The 21,342-nt window shown below is 43.7% G+C and overlaps 1 protein-coding gene across 2 annotated transcripts in view; it reads right to left on the bottom strand.

Annotated features, from left to right (window-relative positions):
- The window catches only part of cacna1ha (calcium channel, voltage-dependent, T type, alpha 1H subunit a), a 47,674-nt gene that overhangs the window by 14,948 nt on the left and 11,384 nt on the right, over positions 1–21,342 (bottom strand). For both annotated transcript variants that reach the window (XM_035181115.2, XM_035181114.2), the window contains exons 6-22: positions 20,994–21,086; positions 19,617–19,855; positions 18,576–19,117; positions 14,888–15,051; positions 14,126–14,320; positions 8,874–9,025; positions 8,128–8,313; positions 7,902–8,019; positions 6,694–6,849; positions 5,472–5,559; positions 5,103–5,377; positions 4,316–4,675; positions 1,941–2,044; positions 1,372–1,495; positions 855–923; positions 546–730; positions 308–434 (exon numbers count right to left, since the gene is read on the bottom strand). In XM_035181115.2, coding sequence (XP_035037006.2) covers positions 308–434; positions 546–730; positions 855–923; positions 1,372–1,495; positions 1,941–2,044; positions 4,316–4,675; positions 5,103–5,377; positions 5,472–5,559; positions 6,694–6,849; positions 7,902–8,019; positions 8,128–8,313; positions 8,874–9,025; positions 14,126–14,320; positions 14,888–15,051; positions 18,576–19,117; positions 19,617–19,855; positions 20,994–21,086 — 3,177 coding nt within the window. The remainder of the gene's footprint in view (positions 1–307; positions 435–545; positions 731–854; positions 924–1,371; positions 1,496–1,940; positions 2,045–4,315; positions 4,676–5,102; positions 5,378–5,471; positions 5,560–6,693; positions 6,850–7,901; positions 8,020–8,127; positions 8,314–8,873; positions 9,026–14,125; positions 14,321–14,887; positions 15,052–18,575; positions 19,118–19,616; positions 19,856–20,993; positions 21,087–21,342) is intronic.

A 21,342-nucleotide genomic window follows, 5' to 3' on the forward strand; every position in this document is an offset into this window, starting at 1 on the left:
CTGGAGGTCAATCGGTGCAGTGTTTACAAAATAATCGTAATAGTTCCAATTGAGTCGGATCCTCCCCGATCTTGAATCAAACATGTTTGATATTTCAAATAATCGGCCTCAGAAGGAAACCCGCAATAGCCAATGAGAGCGAGCTGGGACCAGGATGTTACGTACAATACTAAGATTATAAGATAAAAAATCGGTTAAATCTGTGATTATGTCTGTGATCTCCCCCAGGTTTTAGGAAACAAAGGTTAAAGAGCCTTGTCCTGAAGCAAAGAAAAAGCAACTGACAAACTGTGTGTGTGCAAACTACCTGAACCCCCAAGATGCCGAAGACAATGAAGAAGGCGCAGCAGATGAGGACAATGTTCCCGATGGGTCTGAGAGAGGTGATGAGAGTCTCCACTACCAGCTTCAGTCCCGGGGCTCGACTGATTACCCTGCAACACACAAATGGAGACATACAGATACACACAGTTAATGGACAGGAATATGAGATAGGGTAGGATGTTTAGTGTTTACAACAAAACACCTACAAACTCAGTATTTACCTGAGTGGACGTAGAGTTCGCAGCAGACGCAGGACTCGGAGGATGCCCAGGATCCTGTTTCCACCAGTGTAGGCCAGAGAGACCAGAATGTCGACCAGAGACACGAACACCAACAAACCGTCCAGAACGTTCCAGCTGGACTGAAGGTAGCTCTGCTTGCCGAAGCAGAAACCCAGAGCTACAACCTGGTGTGAAAACCCAAAACACTGAGAACCAACTGAAACCATGATGGAAACATTCAAACAGTACCGCACTCGTAAATCAAAGGTAAACTAAAAACCTAGAAATGTACACCTTTCGTTGAGTTACCTTAACGGCCATTTCAGCAAAGAAGATCACAGTGAAGACGTAGTTGGACACGCTCAGAAAGACTCGCTCCTGAAGAAGGGAAAGAAGTTAAAAGGTAAATAATGTGAAAAGTGTGAAGCACGAGCAAAAATCAAGGTTCACATCTTTGTTACAGAAGTAAAACTTTTGTGTGACACACTTTGTGTAAGTCCTGTCGTCCTCATCTACACCGTCTACCTATACCTGACATCCATTGGTTTGTAGATTGGTTTATCTCTGTGTCCACATCGAGTCTACTGCAGTAGATCAGCTCCAAAAGCCTCAGTCAGTTTAATACAGGGAGGCTGTTATTTACTGACTTGATTCACCAGTTAAATGAACAAAGTATTATCATGAACCATTGATGCATTTAATAGCTGCTGTAAGAATAAACACCTTGTACTTGTATGTTGTGTGTGCGTGTGTGCGTGTGTGTGTGTGTGTGTGTGTGTGTGTGTGTGTGTGTGTGTGTGTGTGTGTGTGTGTGTGTGTGTCCCACCGTGCTGCCCAGCTGTATTCCAGGTCTTTCCAGAGCAATGGTGATGCAGTTGAGGAAGATGAAAACCAGAACCACATGGTCGAATATTTTGTGAGAGATCACACTTTGGCACCAAACACGCAATCTAAACAAACAGACACACACAGACACACACACACAGATGCAATGAGTCATCTATAATATGTCCATGGTCGGTTAAAGCTATTGACCAAGAGATAATCAGTGAGAAGAGGGTAAACAAAAGAAAAATCAGAGAAGGGAGCCAAGGTAATCAAATAAAGTCATTAGGAGCCAAGTGGTGGAAGAAAGAAAACTGGTGGAAGAAAGAAAACTGCAAAGATGAAGCCAGTGAACAACGGGACCACAGACCCTGTTCATACGTGGTATTAACATGTGGCTTGAAAGAGTACATCAGATCACAGCTGGAATTAGACGGTGTCTCCACATGCGTCTTGAGTGGAACCTGTGATCACATCTGATCAGTGTGTCTTGTGCCACAGAAGCTGCCACTGATATATTGTGTAGAGTGTGTGTGCGTGTGTGTGTGTGTGCATGTGAGAGAGACTCACAGGCTTTCTGGAGAGAACAAGTACAGCGCCCAGTCCTCGTGCTCTTTGCACCAGCGGGGCTTCATGTCAAGGAGCTTCTTCTTGATCCAGTAGTACAGAGAGCTCTGCAGGGGGGAATATTCACACATCAACCACAGCAACAACTTTCTTTTTAATGCATCATTAAATATTATTATTTTATTCTAAGGGACAGAAAACGATTGCTTTCGATACAATCAACACCATAGCGACCATCATCGTCCTCACTACTACTGTCATCATCATCTTCTTCATCTTATTCTGGTGGAAAAGAATACTTGATTCGAAATCCAGATGTTTTGTATGTTTTGTGACTTTATTGTCTATAACAATTACATTTTATACAATAGCTGAATAATAAGGAATGTAAACGCCCCATCAACAGTTTAATTTGTGATTTGTGGTATAAATAGAAGAAAGCGTAGGTTCACAGCTTCCAATTAAAAACTGCCCAAAATCAAGCTGCCCGAAGACACTACTTATTTGGCATGCTGCCACTGTGTGTGTGTTTGTGTGTGTGTGTGTGTGTGTGTGTGTGTGTGTGTGTGTGTGTGTGTGTGTGTGTGTGTGTGTGTGTGTGTGTGTGTGTGTGTGTGTGTGTGTGTGTGTGTGTGTGTGTGTGTGTGTGTAGCGTTGGAGCTGAAATCCATAATCCTTGACACAGACACACACTGAGAACCACGTGCATTAATATATACACGTCTCCTCTGGCATTCCATACACACACACACACACACACACACACACACACACACACACACACACACACACACACACACACACACACACACAGATGCATACTTAATAAACACACACGCTGGCAGTGTGTCTGTATTAATCCTTCCATATTCAATGTGCCCAGGGTGCGCCCTTTTGTTTCAGTGGGTTTCATGGCTTCATAAACTCAATTTGGAGCCAATAAAACCATCAACACTGTCACAACAGAGGTCACCCGAAACCACCAGGGGGAGTGCGCCCTTCTCCGTTTTTTTACACACACACACGCGCACACAGATGCACAACCACAAGTGACTGTACGTACACATGCTTGTGTTTCGCACCCACAGAGAAAACAATTACTGCTAAAGCCAATCAATTACAACTAGGCAATTAGTGTTCCCCACAGGCCTCGTGTGAGCACAGAACACACACGATAATGTGTCAGTGTGAGAGACACACACAAGGTCCCAGGGAGACAAAGAGGAATCGGGTGAGCGAGGAATGACGGAGAGAAAAGCTGAAATAAAATGTGTAAACAGAGTCAGAGAGGGCGGATTTAAAAGATTAAGAATTTACATAAGAAAACAAAACCACTGAGGCTCAACTGTTCAGTGAAACTGTCAAAAAGGCCTAAAGTACAACTGTGAGACGAGAGGACATCTGTCCCATCTGCTCTGTTTGTCTTTAGCTGCTGGATTTTCACCATGAAGACACAAAGGCCGGTCTCATTCACTCATAACCTGTTTTATTAATGTCTGTGTGTTCAGTGATTGTAATTATCAATCAAATACTCCCATGATCTAATCTCTTTGTATAGCACTTGTTTAAATGTGCTTTATAATGAGAGAGAACGTAGAGAGATGATTAGCACAGTTTCATAATTTCCTGCTTGAGGCCTGTGTAAGTAATTAAAGAGAAAGTGCAAATGTATATGTGATTTTTGAGCAGTAAACTCAATGATTATGAATGTTCTTTGATGAAATAGATTAATGTTGGTTTGAAAATCACATTTTATTGCAAGGAAATCTTCATTTATGGCTTAAACGTGGCTCGTAACGCCACCCAGTGTTTCAAACTGTCCATGCAGAGCCTATGCTTGCATAGAGTCGTCTGTATGGAATTTGTCTACGTCATGACATTTATATATCTGAAAAGGTTAACACCCTCTAATCAAAGGTGGGCGGCCCCTTGCCCCCAGGGACCGCCTGTGAGGACACATCATCTACCATTCAGAGACGTCCCCCCTCCTCTCCTGCCTCTCGACTGTCTCTCACACACACACATCGTTCTAACCGCTGGTTGAGACAGCTGCCTGTGCCAGCGGGACCACCGCCTTCCTGCTTCAGCCTCAGCTGTCTCAGCACCGCTGCCTGTCCCAGTGGTTCAAACAGCTCGAGACGATCTGCCCGTTAGTAAGCTAATTGGTATATTGTCTGTGTGTGTGTGTGGGGAGAGAGAGAGATATGGGGGGGCGTGTCTTCCCTCTGCCTCACATGACACTTTATCCAAAACTTGAAGGGGTGAAGTTACACTTTAATGTAACACGAGCCACAGAGGAAATAAAAGGCCACTGTGGACCTCACTATGAATTCATGATTATGATGATTATGTTTTAGAGGCTACGACTCAGAACTTACATCATCGTCCAGATCTTCTTCAGGCGAGGAATCGTCCTTGGCGTCGGAGTTCACGTTGGGGTCGTACGTCAGGGTCCTGCCGTTGCAGTCCCCATACTCCGCTATGATGGAAGGCAAGAGAGTAGACGCCTGCAGCAGCTCCAAGGAGCCCGGCCGTAATCGGTTGTTTCCCCCGGCCTCCCCCTTGGCTTCCCCGCCATTTTCCTCCTCTCCTCCCTCACCGGACAGCAGGCTCTCCCTCTCTCCGCTGGTGTCTTGCCTTTTGAGGCTCGGCGCTCTTCCCAGGCTGTTCCAGCTGGAGCGGCGGCTTCCCCAGGAGCGGGGAGGGAGAGGGGAGCGTCGTCCGGGACTTGAGAGGCTCTGGAGGGACGGGAAACAGGGATGAGCATGTGGCTATGACAATGTGTGTTAAAGTGGTCTCAAGATGGCTACCAGGCTATTTCTGAGTATCACAAGTCTTTAAATAGCTTTTTGACAATACATATTTTGAGTGCAGCTTCAATGTGAGATTCTCCTTCATGGTAGTGGATCGATGATTGAAACCCTTTAGAAGGGGATGTGATGTTCACACTTCTGAAGTCGAGGATTAAAGTTTGCTCTATAACTGGATTTGTTGGGGAGCAGTTATTGAATTGAAGTACTGTGATAGCTTTTTAGATACTTTTCCCTCGAGGGAGTTGGAGTGTCACATTATATTCTCTCCACAAATATCATGTATTTGGAACCTAGTAATATCAAAAACAAATTGGTGTAGAAATGAAGTGATTCAGTGTTTGATGAAGCTCACCAGAGAATGCTGGTCATAGGCTAACGGGTCAATGGAGGTGGAGCTCCCACGGCGAGATTCTGCGTGACCAGCTCCCGTCTCCGAAAAGCCCAGTCCCACCTCGCCGTATCGAGGCATCCCCACCAGCTCATCCCCGAGGATGGATTCGGGTCCCAGGGAGCTCTTCGGGGTGGGCATGGGTGTGGCTGCCGTTCGCATGATTATAGGAGGAGCCATGGAGCCGCGAGGGTCAACATGACCATTAGCTGTCATCATCAGGGAGTACATCTTTAGCTCTGTATAGGAGAAGAAGCCATTAAGTCATTACTATCATCTTTTATACAAAAACAACATCAGATGAGCGTCTCGTGAATCTGTCACACAACCTACCGGTGTCTCTGAGCTGCTCTACCTTCTCGTCCTCCTCAAAGTTGTCCGATTTCTTCTCATCGTCTGACTCGGACCTGTTTGCGTCACCCTACGACACACACAGATTCATGCAAATGAGCATTTCTCTCTGTATTTCTTCTGAGTTATTCATCGTGGAGATGATTACAAGTTGGAGTTTTTAATCAAGGCCCAGAGATTTTCATGCTTGAAGGCGCAGTGCACCTGGGCCACACACGATACCAGGGCTGGATGAGGAAGAATTGATTATTTGAAATTGTCAGTGGGTGTGTTCGGGGCTGGTAATAGTTTCCATCCTCTCCTCCTCTTTAAAAGCAGCGGTGCTTTGCGTGATGTGACAGGTTGATTAGGGTTCAGACCTGCGACCCTCAGATGGCTCCGTTGGGAGTTAATTAACAGCAAGTCAGGGTCTGCATACGGCATGAGTACACACAGCTGAGGGATGCTGTTAAGAATTAGACACTGATCTTTACTCTGCTCTACTGCAATTACTGCTGTAATCAGTTTGATGGTTAAGAGAATATCTCCAAAAGTGAAACAAATGTGCAAATGGTGAAATGAGCATCTGGGAAAAGTCTACAGACGTATTCCATCACCAAGAACTTGAGTGCAACATATGCTGTGTTGACTTGATCCAAGTGGTGGAGGCATGAATTGATGGTATGATGGATTCTTGACAACATATTGCACTGCGCTACAGGATTTCCACATCGACTGAATATAAAGATGGACGACACGTCTCCACTTCCGCCCATTATCAGGAAATTAAGCCAAAATATCCTGGGCAAGAACGCCGCCGTCGAGTTTGCACAGTAGCGATCAGGGGATAGCATCAGTCTCAATGGTCAATCGTGAGGTTTCATTTACTTACTGGAAAAATGCCCAGGTCTCCTTGATTAACACGGAGGAGGCTAGATTTATGCCCGTACTGCAGCCAGACACCAGGTGGCAATTGAGAGGTTTTGGCTTACTCTTACTGGTAATATAAAAGTGATGTTTCATCAAAAGTGGTGATGTGGTCATGTGATAAGTGAAAATCCTGCATCTTACACTGTGTTTGAAAAACACAGACAATGAATGGGTCTCTTTCCTTGTTTTTTTGCATTCAGAGCCTTACAGCTGCATATTGAAAATGATCGAGTGTGTAACAACAAATCAACAGACACTGAACCGACTTTGCAGAAATCAACATCGCCCTTCTCACCTCAGCCTGGAAGCCCTCGACCAAGATGGCCACCAGCAAATTGAAGAGCACGTAGTTGCCAAATGTCATGAGAGCGACAAAGTAGAGGGCCGCCCACGGAGAGGTAGAGGCCATGCCGTTATACAACACCACGTTCCAGTCCTCCTGGGTAAGAATCTGTCGAGTGAATGAAACAACATCATGAGCGAGCGGGCGAGGGTCCGCAGGCGCAAAGACGTGTGTGGCAGGAGGTTAAAGGGAGGACAAGAAAGAGAGAGAAAGGGAGACGGATGGAAAAGTAATGAAAGAAACGGAGCAATATCAGCCTTTACTGCGCTTGTGGGATGTATATGCTTTATAAAACCCACGACTGGGCTACTTTTATTGCCATCTTTGCACAATGCTTCAGACACAAGGGACTCGTATTCCTTGACATGCAACTTGCACTGTATACGTGTGTGTTTGTGTGTGTGTGTGTGTGTGTGTGTGTGTGTGTGTGTGTGTGTGTGTATGTATGTGCCTGAATCAATGTGAGTGATGGAAGAATCTAAAAGCAGGAAGGTGTTCACGATGCAGCAGGAACACTCGCTGCCCACTCATTACGCTCCGTGGCAGGAAGGCCATTCATTGCGGGTGAATGTGTGTATTTACATATGCAGCTCCCCCCCCCCAAAAAAAACATATGGGAAATATATATATATTGTGAGCGCTACCCCCTCATATGACAGTGGAGTTAGAATAAAATGCCTCTTCAGCATCTTAAGTGAGACAGTCCGCTGCGTTCTGCGCTCTAACTTTCCGCTGACACATCCAGTATAGAAAAGAGGACAATCTACTGTATGTGGAGCAATTGAACGATATCTCCACATGGGGAGAGCAAAAAATAGTAGTGAAAGAGAAAAGAGGGGATGGGGGGGTGTTGTATGCATAAGCAGAATTTCTCATTGCACTGCAGTCGACTAATGAGCAGAACTTGGCAGTTAAGTTTGGCTCACACAAATACACACATTCGCGTAAACACACTCAGAGTTTGACATTTTTGATTTGAGATGCCAAAGGAGCACACACGGTCGATGCCGGGATAAAAATATAAGTGCAACAAATACACTGAACTCAGGACGTGACGCTCTGGCTGCCATTTTTCCACTTTTTCTGAGATACAGCAGCATTTTCCAAAACCAAATGGGAATTATAGGGACAATCTTTAAGTTACGGAGACGAGAACTTACCTGGAACACGGTGACAATGGCCCAAAGTAAAGAGTCAAAGTTCTTGCGGTCAGGGATTGTGTCTTCATCTTCCGTTTTGAGACCGAATTTGCAGCCGAACAGATGCATACCCAGTATACTGCAGGGAAGTGAGGACAACGCAGACATTACATGATATAAAAAAGAAAATGTACATTTTCAAGATTCAAGATGGGCTGTGGGGAGGTGACGTGTTGCATGTGCACACCTGAACGTGAAGATGAAAAGCATCAGCAGCATGCAGAAGGTGGCCACGTTATCCATGGTCTTCATCAGCACCACCAGTTGTCTCCTCAGGGCGGGCAGGAAGCGAACCAGCTTCAGGACCCGCAGCAGACGAAACGTTCGCAGGACGGACAGCCCGCCGTCTGACTGGCCAATGATTTCCCACACGCTGAGAAACACAAAAAAAGACAAATTGCAATTTGCACAGCTGGTGGAAAACTGATTAAAACACGGTCAAATGTTGTGTTATATTCAAAGTCAACATTACATATATTTTCACATTTTCTTTTAAAGAGGCTCACTGACAGTAAATCTGTAATGTCTCCCCTTCAGTCACACATGTAACATAGCCACAAATTTCAAGGTTCCCTGATCTGATACGAGCTCCATCAGCAACGATGACAGGCAGACGACGTCCGACAGGATGGAGAATCTGCTGAGGCGGCAAAGCCGAGCAGCTCCCACTTGATCCATCATGACTGTGACAGTCATAGCTACTGTAAAGATTGAATCTGACGCTCGAGACTTAATGACTGACGGGCTACAGAAGAAATGTGAAGAGGGGTGTGGCCCTGAATCAGAGCTGTTGTGTAGTTTGTGAAATCGATGCTGATCTGACACATGGTTCGATCAAGAGTAGGAATCAGGAGTGATTGTAGTCGAACAGGTTTCAGTGAGAGAAGCATGTAAGTTAAAATGCAAAGAGAAGCATGGGTGGGTGAATATTACCTGATGATAACGATGATGCTATCGAATATGTTGTACGGGTTCCTGATGTATCCGAACAAGCCGAACGCCAGCAGCATGAAGCCCATCTCCAAGACGAACATACTGGTGAAGACGATGTTACTGATCTCCAACACATCAGTCAGCTGCTCGGGCTGGAGGGATGGAGGGATGGAGGGATGGAGGGAGAAAGATAGAAAGTAAGAGACGGACGAGAAAAAAGAGGCGTGAAGAAAGAAACATAGAAAACAAGAAGAAATATACGAAAACGGGTCAATAAATATCTCCAACCTATTATCCAAGAACTGTAAAATCCCTTTTAGTCTTTGTGCTCTGAGCTGAGACGATATCAGTCAGATTCAGAGCCGTAGTCAGGGCCAATCAATCAAATGGGAACAACGGCGCCCATCTATCACTGCTGACCCACTCCACTTACCTCACAGTACAGTCAGGGATTTAACTGAGACCCCCCAAAGGAAAAAAGCATGTGGCTCAGTCTTTTATGGAAAACCCAGCAGTTTTGTGCTCTGGTAAATGCATCATGGGGCCGCGACCCCTTCGGCTTGAGCTGAATCAGTGATATAAAGGTGACGGATGCATTGAAAAGAATTGTTGCAGACTCAACACTTTACAGATATATCACACATCACCATCCATCCATGCAACCTGCACATGCCTGAGGTTAGATATAGTGTTTCTGACCTGCTCGAGTAAATCAAAGCATTAAAAAGGCCATTAAAGGTAAGAGATTCAGTAAAAAACTAACTTATTAACCTGATTGTCTGTATCATGTGTATCTGTGTGTGGATTTCCAAGATGTCCACCATTTGCTAAACCTCATATCGTCCTCCTGCAGACTCAGAAGTGTCCTTTGCTGACACTCTCTGTACTTATATGACATTCTCATTCCTCTCCCATACTTTACATTCCCATACTTCTTCATACAGCATTATGATTCCCTGGTATTAACACCTAATGAATAATGATGATTCCCAGACGACTGAGTCATCCTAAACCGCCAATCAGTGTTTAATGTAATGATGGGAAGTTATTAAAAACGTCTGGGGGATCAACAAGGCCCAAAGCCCATTTCGTATCCAGGCCCATGGTGAATAAAAGCAGATGGATCATATTCTGAATTAATTAACACACTGCCGTGATTAATGTGAAATACAAAATCCCAGACATCCTGCTACGAGCACAGATAGGTTTTTCTTTTTGTGATTTAATTAAGTTAGAAAACTCTGGATTAGCTGGTTTTGTTAAATGTTTTTGGCTTTGCACCTTGATTGATTAATAACTTAATACAGTTCTGGCTTGAAAATCTGCTGTGGCACTGGAAGAAGGAGGAATTTATATGATATGCTGAAGGAGGAACACACAGGGAGGAGTTCACCTTCATCTGGGTTATTCCACTCTGTCTGTCAGCAGCCTGCAGAAACATCTAGTTATACATTATGTGAAAAGTCTGCACCATCTCAAAATCCAATTTATTATTCTGTGGTTGGTGCAAGTAACAAAATCTCTCTATATAAAAGTGGAGGTAAAGAAACGGAGCAGTAAACATGGATTTGAAACGTTACAACTTATCAAGTGATTTGATGAATTCAGAGCCGATTTCATTGACTAACTGACTCGCTGATCGACTGCTTGGCTCTGGACCGGCGGTGGGTGTGGTCTTTGATTGGCGTATTTGGCAGAAATAACCACGGTCGTGCTGCCGTGAACGAGAAATGTCCGTTGGATATTCTCAGCGATGAATGAAACACGGTATAAAGTGTCACAGCCCAGTTCGTCAGGTTGATCCAATCGATTGATGATTTATCATCTCGCAAAACACTTTATCACTTCCATCATTAACTTTGCAAGTATTCTCATCACTTCCCATTTTTTTTGTTCCTGAGCTCATCCTTGAGGCCACTTTCCTCAAATGATAAATGACAAGTTGAAAAATGAAGGTTAGACAGAAAGTGATGGAGCACATCTCTGTTTTCTTCATATCACCACCGTATTAATCAAATCCCCTGATAAGTCATCACTCCGCTTTTCATCACACCTCCACTCTTACTGGCTCCGTTTTGCAAATTCACATGAATTTGCCATCACCCTCTATTTTTAATCTGTTAATTTGTGTGACTTCCTCCCCTCGTATGATTCCTTCAGTTTGCATAATCAGACACTTATATAATACTTTCATAACCCGGTCAGGACTCTGCTGCTTCAGCTGAGGATCATGACGGGAATCACTGATAGAGGGCGCCACACTACACAGCTGCACCTCAAACACACAGAGACACACTCACACACTTCTTCCTTCCACCTCTATCGTCTACATTTTAACATTTTCCATTTTATTCTTTAAATGACTATATCCACACTTTATTATGATGTGTAAATCTGTATGTTTTTTTGAGTATGTGTATAGATATCTATTCACTTAAAGGTTACAACCAACAGTGAAGTCAACCAGGCAAAACCAGGCAAGACATCTCAAACACTGAAGGTTAACCGGAGTCCGAACAGGGTTTACTGCCAAAATCGGAGATGTTTTGGTTGTTGCAGACAAGTGATTGTTTTGTGTTTGGATTTTGAAAAGGGTGATATAATGTTTTCCCTCGCAATCAAATTAAATCCCTTAATAAAACAAGTTTTGCTCTGAATAAAGAAAATATACTTTTTCTCATGTAAAAGGTTGAATGCGGACATGTGCCTGTAATTGAATATTTTTTACATTGTGCTGTTGCCCTAGTTTGAAAAGACCCCTGCTAAAGGAACGGGGTTTCTTTCTGTGAAGTGCAGCTGCAGTGCAGAACAAGGCTGTGAAACCTAAAGCAAAACCACATCTCAGTTTTTTGGGGGATGTTCACTATTTCGGGCTGATGAGCTTTTGAGTTAATTGGGACGGTTGAGAAGCCGACGGGCCCGTGCAGGGACAACAGGACTCAGATGGAACGTCAGGGGACTCAACCTGTCCTGTCGTGGGAAATGAAGCCGTGCACACGGACTGTATAGAGTCTATGTGTTTGCTGCTCTGGCTGTTTAGTTTTAACTAGTGTCTCCCTTCCCAGACAGGCACCACATAAAAACTTTAAAGCACTTCAATGAAGCTTTAAAAGAGCTCTCAACTTAAACACACACAATGTTAAGACTCGCATGCAGGACATTATTACCCACCAGTGGACTATAGTGGCATTTTCATTACATCTGTGAACAACCGCCTTCACAGCATACGTTGCAGAACTTACATTTTTAATGCCTCATAGACGGGACAAATTTATCTGTGCTTTACTCTGTGGCTGACACAGTGTGTTAAAACAAGACAAAATAAAATGCAGTAATAGCTGGAGGGCACAAACCTGGGAGCTGGAGGTTTGAAGTGTTAAAAGAAAAGAAATAAAAAACGGAGGAGGAGGAACTGGCACAGACTGAATGTGAATTGTGGTTCTGGCTGATGCACAAGAGGTTGTGAGGAAGCGCGAGCTGCTTTAAGGATCACAGGAGCAGGTTCCTTTCAAGTCTTAGCGGGGGAAAAATGGAGGTGGGCAAAATAAAAAAGAGACACTCATCCCTCGTCTCACTTAGAGTAGAAGAGCTAGTTCACCATGATGATAAGTGAGGGGTTTCAAAAGAAGCTGTCTTTATACACGGCCGATGTACTAATCTACTATGGTCTCCAGTTATTATTCAAACCTAAGGCTTTAGACTTGACTTTAAAAAACAACGTGTCTGCCCTGGAGATGATAAAGTCTTTGCTTGTGCCCGTATACAGCTCTGAATGTGACCTTGCCTATAGATCTATGAGATAAGAAAACTTAAAAATGTCATCTGGCAAAGCAGGATAAAAGATTGAGCGTGGTTTTTAAGCAGGACACTGGAAAAAACACAAAAAGACCAACTCATATATAGAAGCATATATTATTATATATATTTATAATTCGGGACATGATATATGCACCTTCAACAAATTGAGCAGTAAACTCTCAAACACATTATTGTGTTTTAATCATGAAACTTGAAACCTGCTCTTCTTCTCTGTGTGTGTATGTTTTATACTTATACTGTTATGTTGAATCTGATGTATTTCTCAGGTGTGATCTGATTCACCCTCCACGCTGTTTCTTTCCTCTTAGGTAACAGCGTCAAGTTGCATTTCAGAACCCAGAGTCACATGTTTATGTCGGCGTCGGGGTCGACTATCACTTATCATCACTTTATGTAACCACACGAGGAACGTGAAGGCAAAGACCGTTTACAATCTGATGCGAGTGGCCAGAAAACGTCGTCTAAATCAATTTGCCTCCATCACTTCACATGTGGGCTTTTTACTTCGGCGCAGCTCCGATGACAAATGTTCCATTTCCCAATCTGGAGTCAGTGTAAACGCAGCCAAGACGAGCATCAATCCTCTCGCTCTCTCTCTCTGAACTCGCTCACAGGCTCCACTATGCCTCCCACGTTCATACACTCCTTCACGCGTTCACACACACTCAGTCTCATAAAGTTTGGCTAGGTGTCACCAAAAGGGAACGATGAGTACCGAGGGGAGGAGGAGCTCTTACGTAACACTTCAGAGTCTCTCTCTCTCTCTCTCTCTGTCTGTATACGAGTGTGTGTTCTTGGCCCAATAAGGCCATGGCTCTCCCAGTCATTCCCTGTGTTTATCCCACAAAGATAGAAACACACACACACACATACGAACACACACAGCACACACACACACACACAGACGAACACATTCCCTGGGGAGTGAATTAGGGGAGAGGGGGGGCAAGGAGAGCCGGAGAGACGAGGGGAGGGACTGGACTTACACACAAGAATCTTCTTGTTGGGGTTTATACGTTTGCTTTTCTGATGGGAAATTATTATTATTATTATTATTATTATTATTATTATTATTACTTCCCACATGTTGGCCACACGGGAAAAAACTCGAAACACAAACCTGGAGAGTGTGTGTCAGTGTCTCGATGGCTATTTGTGTGCAAGTGTGTGAGAAACAGAGAGAGAGTCACTCCGCCTCCTCCCCCCCTCTATATCCTCATTTCCTCTAATTTAAATTCTCTACCAGCGAAATGCCATTTTTACCCACAAATTCCACATGTACCGGTTGTACTGGTTGGGCAGAATTCCCAGAATAGATAAACAGAGACAAACATTTCTGCTCGTTTCCTGATGAAAGTGAGTCATTCAGATTGGAACCACTGATCTAATCTGTTTGCGGTTTCTATTCAGGCCTGTGTCAGCCTGTGTCTTACCTGCTCGTGGTACTCGATCCCCATGCTGAGGGTGTTGACGAGGATAGCGATCATGATCCCCCGATTGAAGTATTTACTCTCCACGATCCTCTTCAGCTTCTCCCTGAAGTTCACCCAGGCCCGGACCGCTCCGTTTTTGTACTCCACCACCCCCCGCCGCCTGCTTCGACCTCTGCCACCTCTCAGGTCTCCGCTCTGGAGGAAAGACGGACGGGTCACTTAAACAGAGGCCAAAACCGTGAAAAATAACGATTTGGTCTTGATTTTCAGTTAAAACAACCATTTATTATATGGCTGTAGTTATAGACAGTAGAAAAATAATCACAAAAAGCAGAACTACTGCCTGATAGGTTTCAGTTCACATCCATATCTCATGTTTTGAAGATTTTGAAGAAATTTAATAGAATTGTGTATTTTTTCTCGAGTTACAGCAAAATATGTTTCGATATTTCACAGCGACCTCGACTTTTCTTTGACGACTGAAGTCCAATCAATTCATCCTTGAGTCCGAGTGAACGTTTGGTTGAATTCGTTGAATTTGAAGAAACTACCTCTCACCATTCCCGAAATATATCGCATTCACAAAAGTGGGACAGATGGAAAACTCGTCCTCTGGTTACGATGCTGATCAACTTGATTCTATTTCATTGTTTATCTGCTGTTTTGATTTTTTCATACGTACATAGCAGCCATCACCGTCACCCACATTAATACGTTTTCTCATCGGTGTTAAACATCATCATTAGAGCAGTCGGTTCTGACCTGGGGGAAGTCGTGCAGTCCGTCCTCTCCTCTTCCTCCCTCCAGGTCTCCCAGCTCCAGCTCTAAGGTCTCCAGGCTGCGAGCACACAAAGGGCAGCTGAGCAGCTCCAGGAGCAGAGGGCTGGGCACCACGCCCGCCAGCTGGTACAACAGCCTCTGGCGACCTGAGTGAGGGAAACGGGTGGAGACGGTCAGATGTCGCAGTCGGATCCTTCCAAGAACTCGTGAGCAGGACAAACACGTTCAACGTTAATGGAGATGTTGCACAAATTACCAAAAATACAGCCACTTACACCGATTAGCCACAAAATTGAATCCGGTTATCCGTTTTAATGATGCGATTGATTTATGTATCGTAATCCACCGACATACAGTGTGTGGCTTATGTTTTATATGAAATATGCTGGATTGATGAATGTTAACCAATCTTACAAAACACAATTAATGAGTAAACTGGTAATCTGCTGTATTTCCTCCAAAAAAAGGAGATTATGTTTACGGCCTTGTCCATTTGTTTATTTGTTGGCTGGTTTGATTCTCAGCAGGATTACACAAAACCTTCAGAACAGATTTCCACAAAACTCAGTGTGAGGATGGAACAAGAAAGAAGCCATTAAAATTTGAGGCGGATCCAAGAATTATTTTTCACTTTCTTCAACCACTTTCTCAAGGAATAATAAATGGCTCTCGATAAATAAAAGAAAGCTGGCATATCTAGTTTGTATAATTTGATGCAGCTTGACTGAATTTAAGGGGACTGTTATTATTATTATTCCTTCTGAGTGCACCTCTAGTTGCTGCTGTATTGCCATGGCAGTGTCCTTTATTTGATTCTACATCCTTTTAGAAAACATGTACAACTGCAGATGAAAATGTTATTTCACCATTTTAATTTTCAGCCCTGGTTTGCACGCAGCCTTAACAACCTCCAACAACAAAACAGGACAAACTGTACTGCACGAAGCCGAATCAGGGCAACGAGGCCGGATTCACTGCAAAGCACAAGCTCCTGCTCATCAGGCGTATTGCTGTGAGTGCAGACTGAGGGAAACACAATTTTAAAACACGTTGCTATTTTAAAGAACAAAGCACGATGGATCGAGAAAGAGACATATGTAGACAGGAGACATTCAGGTACAGGGATGATGCTGGGATGGTGTTTCATGTGTCAGAAGGGATGTCCTATCTCAGCTGAGAGCCAAAAGCGGTTTCTGCAGTGAGAGCTCGCCCACACCACCCGATCCTGGCTGACTCCTCTCACCCTCTGTTCTCTGACTACATCCTCTTAAAATCAGCGCGGAGGAACTGCAAAGCACGGCGGAAAACCAGCAGAGACAGAAACTAGACTTCTGGTAACATCAGCGCTTCAGACGCAGCTTCAAACAGCACAGCAAGTCGTTTACAACACTTTCTTATAAAAGAAAATTGTTGTCATTTGTAATTTCTTGAATAAATCTCCATGTCAGTCTGAGCATTTTGACTCTGGACAGGTTGTTGGTATCCACACAAATCTTCAAGAGGTTTTTCAAATTCGACTCAACGCCACATTACGTTATAACACATGTTAGATTAGATTTTATTGGAACTTTGGAAGAATCTCCCTGTGGAAAACTTTTAAATCTCTTAAAGGCACCTTTTCATAAGTGTGCTCTCTGTAGGTTCTGATCTTAACAACTAACTTATATCATTTTATAATGTTTTATTTAATTAACCCTGTTTTTACTCTTTTCACAATGGCAATTCAATTTATATCTAATTTCTATTGTTCCTTGTAAAGCACCCTATCACTGTGTTTTGAAAAGAGCTATGAATAAATAAAATGTACAATCTATTATAATATCATTTATATTAGTTTTGCTACAAATTAGGTTTGAGAAGGTGCGTCGTTGTTCTTAAAGTCCAAATAAAAACAAACAAGATAATTTAAACTGTGCAACCTTCCACACACATTAGAGGCAGAGGTGGAGTTGAGGTAGAACGTGTTGCACTCACTCTCTGAGGATTCATATTGACTGCCTCCCGGTCAGAGGTGCATCGACTGTTTGAACACGTTCGACACACTCGCCGTGTTTCTTTTCCTTGGCGCTCTTCCTCATCTCTGTCTTTTCCGTATTTATCACACTTCACACACCGACTCTTCACTCCAGCAAGGAACTAATTCATGTGCACTTAATTACGTTTGGAGTGTCGGGAGCCAGCTGTGTGTGAATGAGTGTGTAGCGCAGTATCGTTGGCAACAGTCAGATTTCCATGGCTTGCTTATGGGTCTAGATGTCATATAAATAGAGTGAAATTAACAAAACGCTTGATTCATGGAGGAAACGCAAAGAGACTGTTTTCACAAACTGATTGAAAACGAGCCGTCGTGAGATCTGTGACTTTGAGATGCCACAAGGACACAGTCTCCGCCCTCAGCCAGACTCCCAGATCCACTTCTGTTGTTTTAACTTTATCAACAACACAACATGCAGTTGTCATTGTGTCACTGAGATATAAAGTGACAAGACAGAGAAATCTCAATGAAATCCTGACACTTTTATTGGCTTTTTACTGACATATATATTGTCCGGAAGCCAATATGTCATTGCACAGTCTTCCCAAGGACAATAGTATTGGAGACCACAGGAGAAGAGACACGTCCATTTCAGACCATGTAACCGTCACTGTCCACATACTTTCATGTATCTTTTATGCTAGCATGGTTGTTAAGCAGTACATCCACTAGAGGGCAGTGCAGAATCAAGAATTTCTGGCAATAACAATGCGACGTGGAGGAGGTTTGGAAAAGAGGCAAAAGTCTGTTTGTCCCTTTGACCGGGTGAATTAATATCTTATAGAATCCTGTCGATTGGCCATCGTTATTTGCATTTACTGGTGAGTTTTGACAAGCTGCAGTAGAATGATGCATCAGTTCGCTGTGGTCGGCCTGGCTTTCTGGAATAAAGTCCACCAATAGGAACAGGGGCCCAGAGACGGAGACAAAATTCCCTGTTGTTGAGATGCAAAACTATACTGAGGTTCTTAAATCCACAAATATATATATTCTTGTGAATATCCAAACACCAAAACAAAATACCAGAAAAGTGTAACACATGGAACCTTTGAGACCAAACAGTCAGTTTCTCCTATTCCCAATAAACACAGATTCATGTCAGGTTCTCTGTCCTTTTCTCTCTTCTTCTTCTCCCTCTGCTCTGAATAGATGTGATTTATTTCTCTCTCTACCTCGGCCTCCCTCTGGAATCTGAGTCTTTCATACTTTGTGCGTCTCCTCTCAACTCCATCTGTTTCTTCTTTCATCTTCCACATTGTTCAAAAATACCAGCGCACACCTGTGATTTTCTTCATTTTACTTTGCACCGGCTGATTTCTCCCAGTTCTCCCCTTCATCCCCCTCCCTGGATTAATAACTGTAACACTTGAGACATGGATTTCCTGTCAGTCCTTACTAAGTGCTGCTTGAGACACACACACACAGCCACAGGCTACCTCCGCTCAAACTGAGGAAGAGCACCGAGGAACCGGCAGAACTGAGAATGAAAAGGTGAGTGTGATAACAAAGATGGAGCCCAGGGGAAAACATCTCGTACAGAATGTGAAGAGAAATAGAGGTCAGTGAAACCCGTGAAGAAAGAGGAGAGAACAAAAGAGCAAAAATCAAGATGTTCAGAGAGTTTTAAACACTTACTGTGTTGTCCCATGAGCTTGTAGAGCTTGTTCAGCGTCTCCGTGTGTTCCGACGCCGGGTGATTTGTCGGGTGCTGCTCTGGGCCCGGCCTGCACTGCTGGGAGTGAGGCGGCGGCGTCTTGCTGCTGTAGCTGCACACAAAAGACGGCAGGATGGTGGGATAGTTCATCCCACCATTCAGCCGCCCGAGCAATACCCCCATGCCAGGGCTGACGACAGCTGGGTGGGCACCGCTACCGCCGCTGTTATTTTCATGTGTACTTCCTCTCCGCACAGGAAGCGACTTCATCTCCAGCTCCTCCCCTCCTCCCTCTCTGTCCGTGTGCTCAGCGGTTCCCACGCTGATGGTGTGCTGCCCACCGTTGCTGAGGCGACAGTGCTGGTGCTGGTGGTGCTGCAGGAGGTTGTGGATCGGCCTCAGCCACAATGCGCTATTGGGGCCCGATCCGCCGCAGCCCCTGCTGGAACCGTGGCCGTGTCCATTACCCCCGCCGTTACTGCCGCCACCGCTTCCATTAGGATTCACCTTTTTACGACGTTTACTGGTGAAAGGACAGGAGACATGAACGTGAACAGAGAAGGTATTACTTCCAGGTGTGTGTTTTCTACTTCCAGGTGTGTGTTTTCTACTTCCAGGTGTGTGTTGTCTACTTCCAGGTGTGTGTTGTCTACTTCCAGGTGTGTGTTGTCTACTTCCAGGTGTGTGTTTTCTACTTCCAGGTGTGTGTTGTCTACTTCCAGGTCTGTTTTTTTGTGTGTTCTCAACCATTTTTGAGGCCGTGCATAATAAAATGTGGTTTATTTTTCAGGGAATAGAAATTGTATAAAATTACGCCTTAAGTCTTGTAATTTTATTTTTACATTTAATGGGCCCTAAGACTCTGTCGTAAAGGTGGAGAAATGCTGACAAAATGTTATTTAACTGGATATTTCTGTGCATAAAAACAACTAATGAACCAGAAACTTGAGCAAACCATAACACAGACTTTGGAAGTAACGTTTGGATTTTTCCCAGATGATATAAAGAAGCTGGTCTCTAACCTGTGCCATCCGGAGTATATCCTCTGCAGCCTGCGTGTGAACTTGCGATACAGGTGGCTGATGTAGCGTAGCATCTCCTCGTAGCATGAGCCGGGCTCGCTGTAACTGGCGAGCGTGGAGTCGTTGGACATGTAGCGTGCGCGCTGCTCCCTCATCAGGGCGTTCTCCCTCTGCTTCGTCTCAGAGAACTGGGTGGCGATGACCACGAGGCACAAGTTGATCATGAAGAAAGAGCCCACCTGGGATCGGAGGTAGAGAAAACGTTGAAGGGATCAAACTGCAGCTTTGAAGCGATACATGAGACATTGTGTTGTTAGAGCAACGAGAAATGGTTGCTCTATTTGAAAACATAGAAAATCAAAACCAAGGCTGCTTCTGTCCCTTCAAGATGTTTAAAGTGTACAAGATGTAAACTTTTTCTTATGCTTTTATTTCCAAAATGTGAAACTTAAATGATCCTCTGACGAGATGGCCTCAGCGGTGGGTTAGAAATATATATCAAATCTGATTAAATTGTCTATTTAACATTTCATTACCGTGTGTTATTAAAAGAGCAACAGGAAATTAGACAAGCTCCATCTTCTGAAAGAATAATTCCTCTGACATTGTCATTTGTCTTAATCAGTCTCCTCCACTTTCTATATGAATCACTTTGTTTTTCTATCCGTCAATGACTCCTCTCTCTCTCTCAAACCCCTTCTTCTCTTCCCCCCAATTTTTTTGAATGTATAATAAGCACTTTTACATCAAATGACAGCCGGGCAGGGAGCTCAGACGGCATCGCAAAATATAGCCTAAGCTGGGATCTTTGAAAACCCACAACAGCCTCATAAGATAAGAAGCCGACGAGCTTCAGCAGAGGGGAGTTCTGCTCCCAGCAAAGTTTAGTGGTTAACTTTAAGAAGGTTATTCCAGGTTTTCTCAAGCAGAACTGACATATACGAGTACACAAAAACAACTTTCAGGAGCAAAGTGTTTTAGAAAATACTAAAAACTGTACACAGCTGTAGTAAGAGGAGCCAGATGTAAGAACTCTGTATTCCAGGTAGTCCTGAATTCAGAATGGCTTTGGTGTAATTAGTAGTTTTATCTGAGCCTTAAAAACAGGGTGGTATGTTAAACAAATTAAAACTTTAAACTATAATGATATTGGATGTTCTGAATTAATACTAAAATCTACAGGTGGCTGTAAGCAGGATACCAGTGAAAAACTCAGGTTCAAACAACCCCTGTAGATGTGGATGACATATTCTGAATCTAATTAAAAGTTAAATTACAATATTTTATGTATTCCCCTTTTCTTTGAATACTAGCAACATATCAAAATAAGAGAGGTTTAAAGAAACAAAAGAAAAATAAACTCAAGCTGGTACTTACAATAATGAGCAGTATAAAATATATAAAATTGTAGAAGGAGTGTGCGTCCATGACATAGTACATGATATCGACCCATCCTTCCAGTGTGATGACCTGGAGGCAGAGACAAAAAGACACAGAGGGACAAGGAGCGAGACGCTGTTATTATAATGTACAGCAGCAGCAGAAAAACACAAAACCACACGAGTAAAACTGTGAACACAAAATATTCAAAGTACACAGCAGTCAGATGGAGGACATTTCCTATTCTGTATTTAAAAATGGTGTCCCTCCAGCCTATATGTGTGTGTGTGTGTGTGTGTGTGTGTGTGTGTGTGTGTTTACTGACGCAGCACTTTCATGTGGCCAC

Source organism: Hippoglossus stenolepis, chromosome 16 (assembly GCF_022539355.2).
Source record: "Hippoglossus stenolepis isolate QCI-W04-F060 chromosome 16, HSTE1.2, whole genome shotgun sequence".
NCBI lineage: Eukaryota > Metazoa > Chordata > Actinopteri > Pleuronectiformes > Pleuronectidae > Hippoglossus > Hippoglossus stenolepis.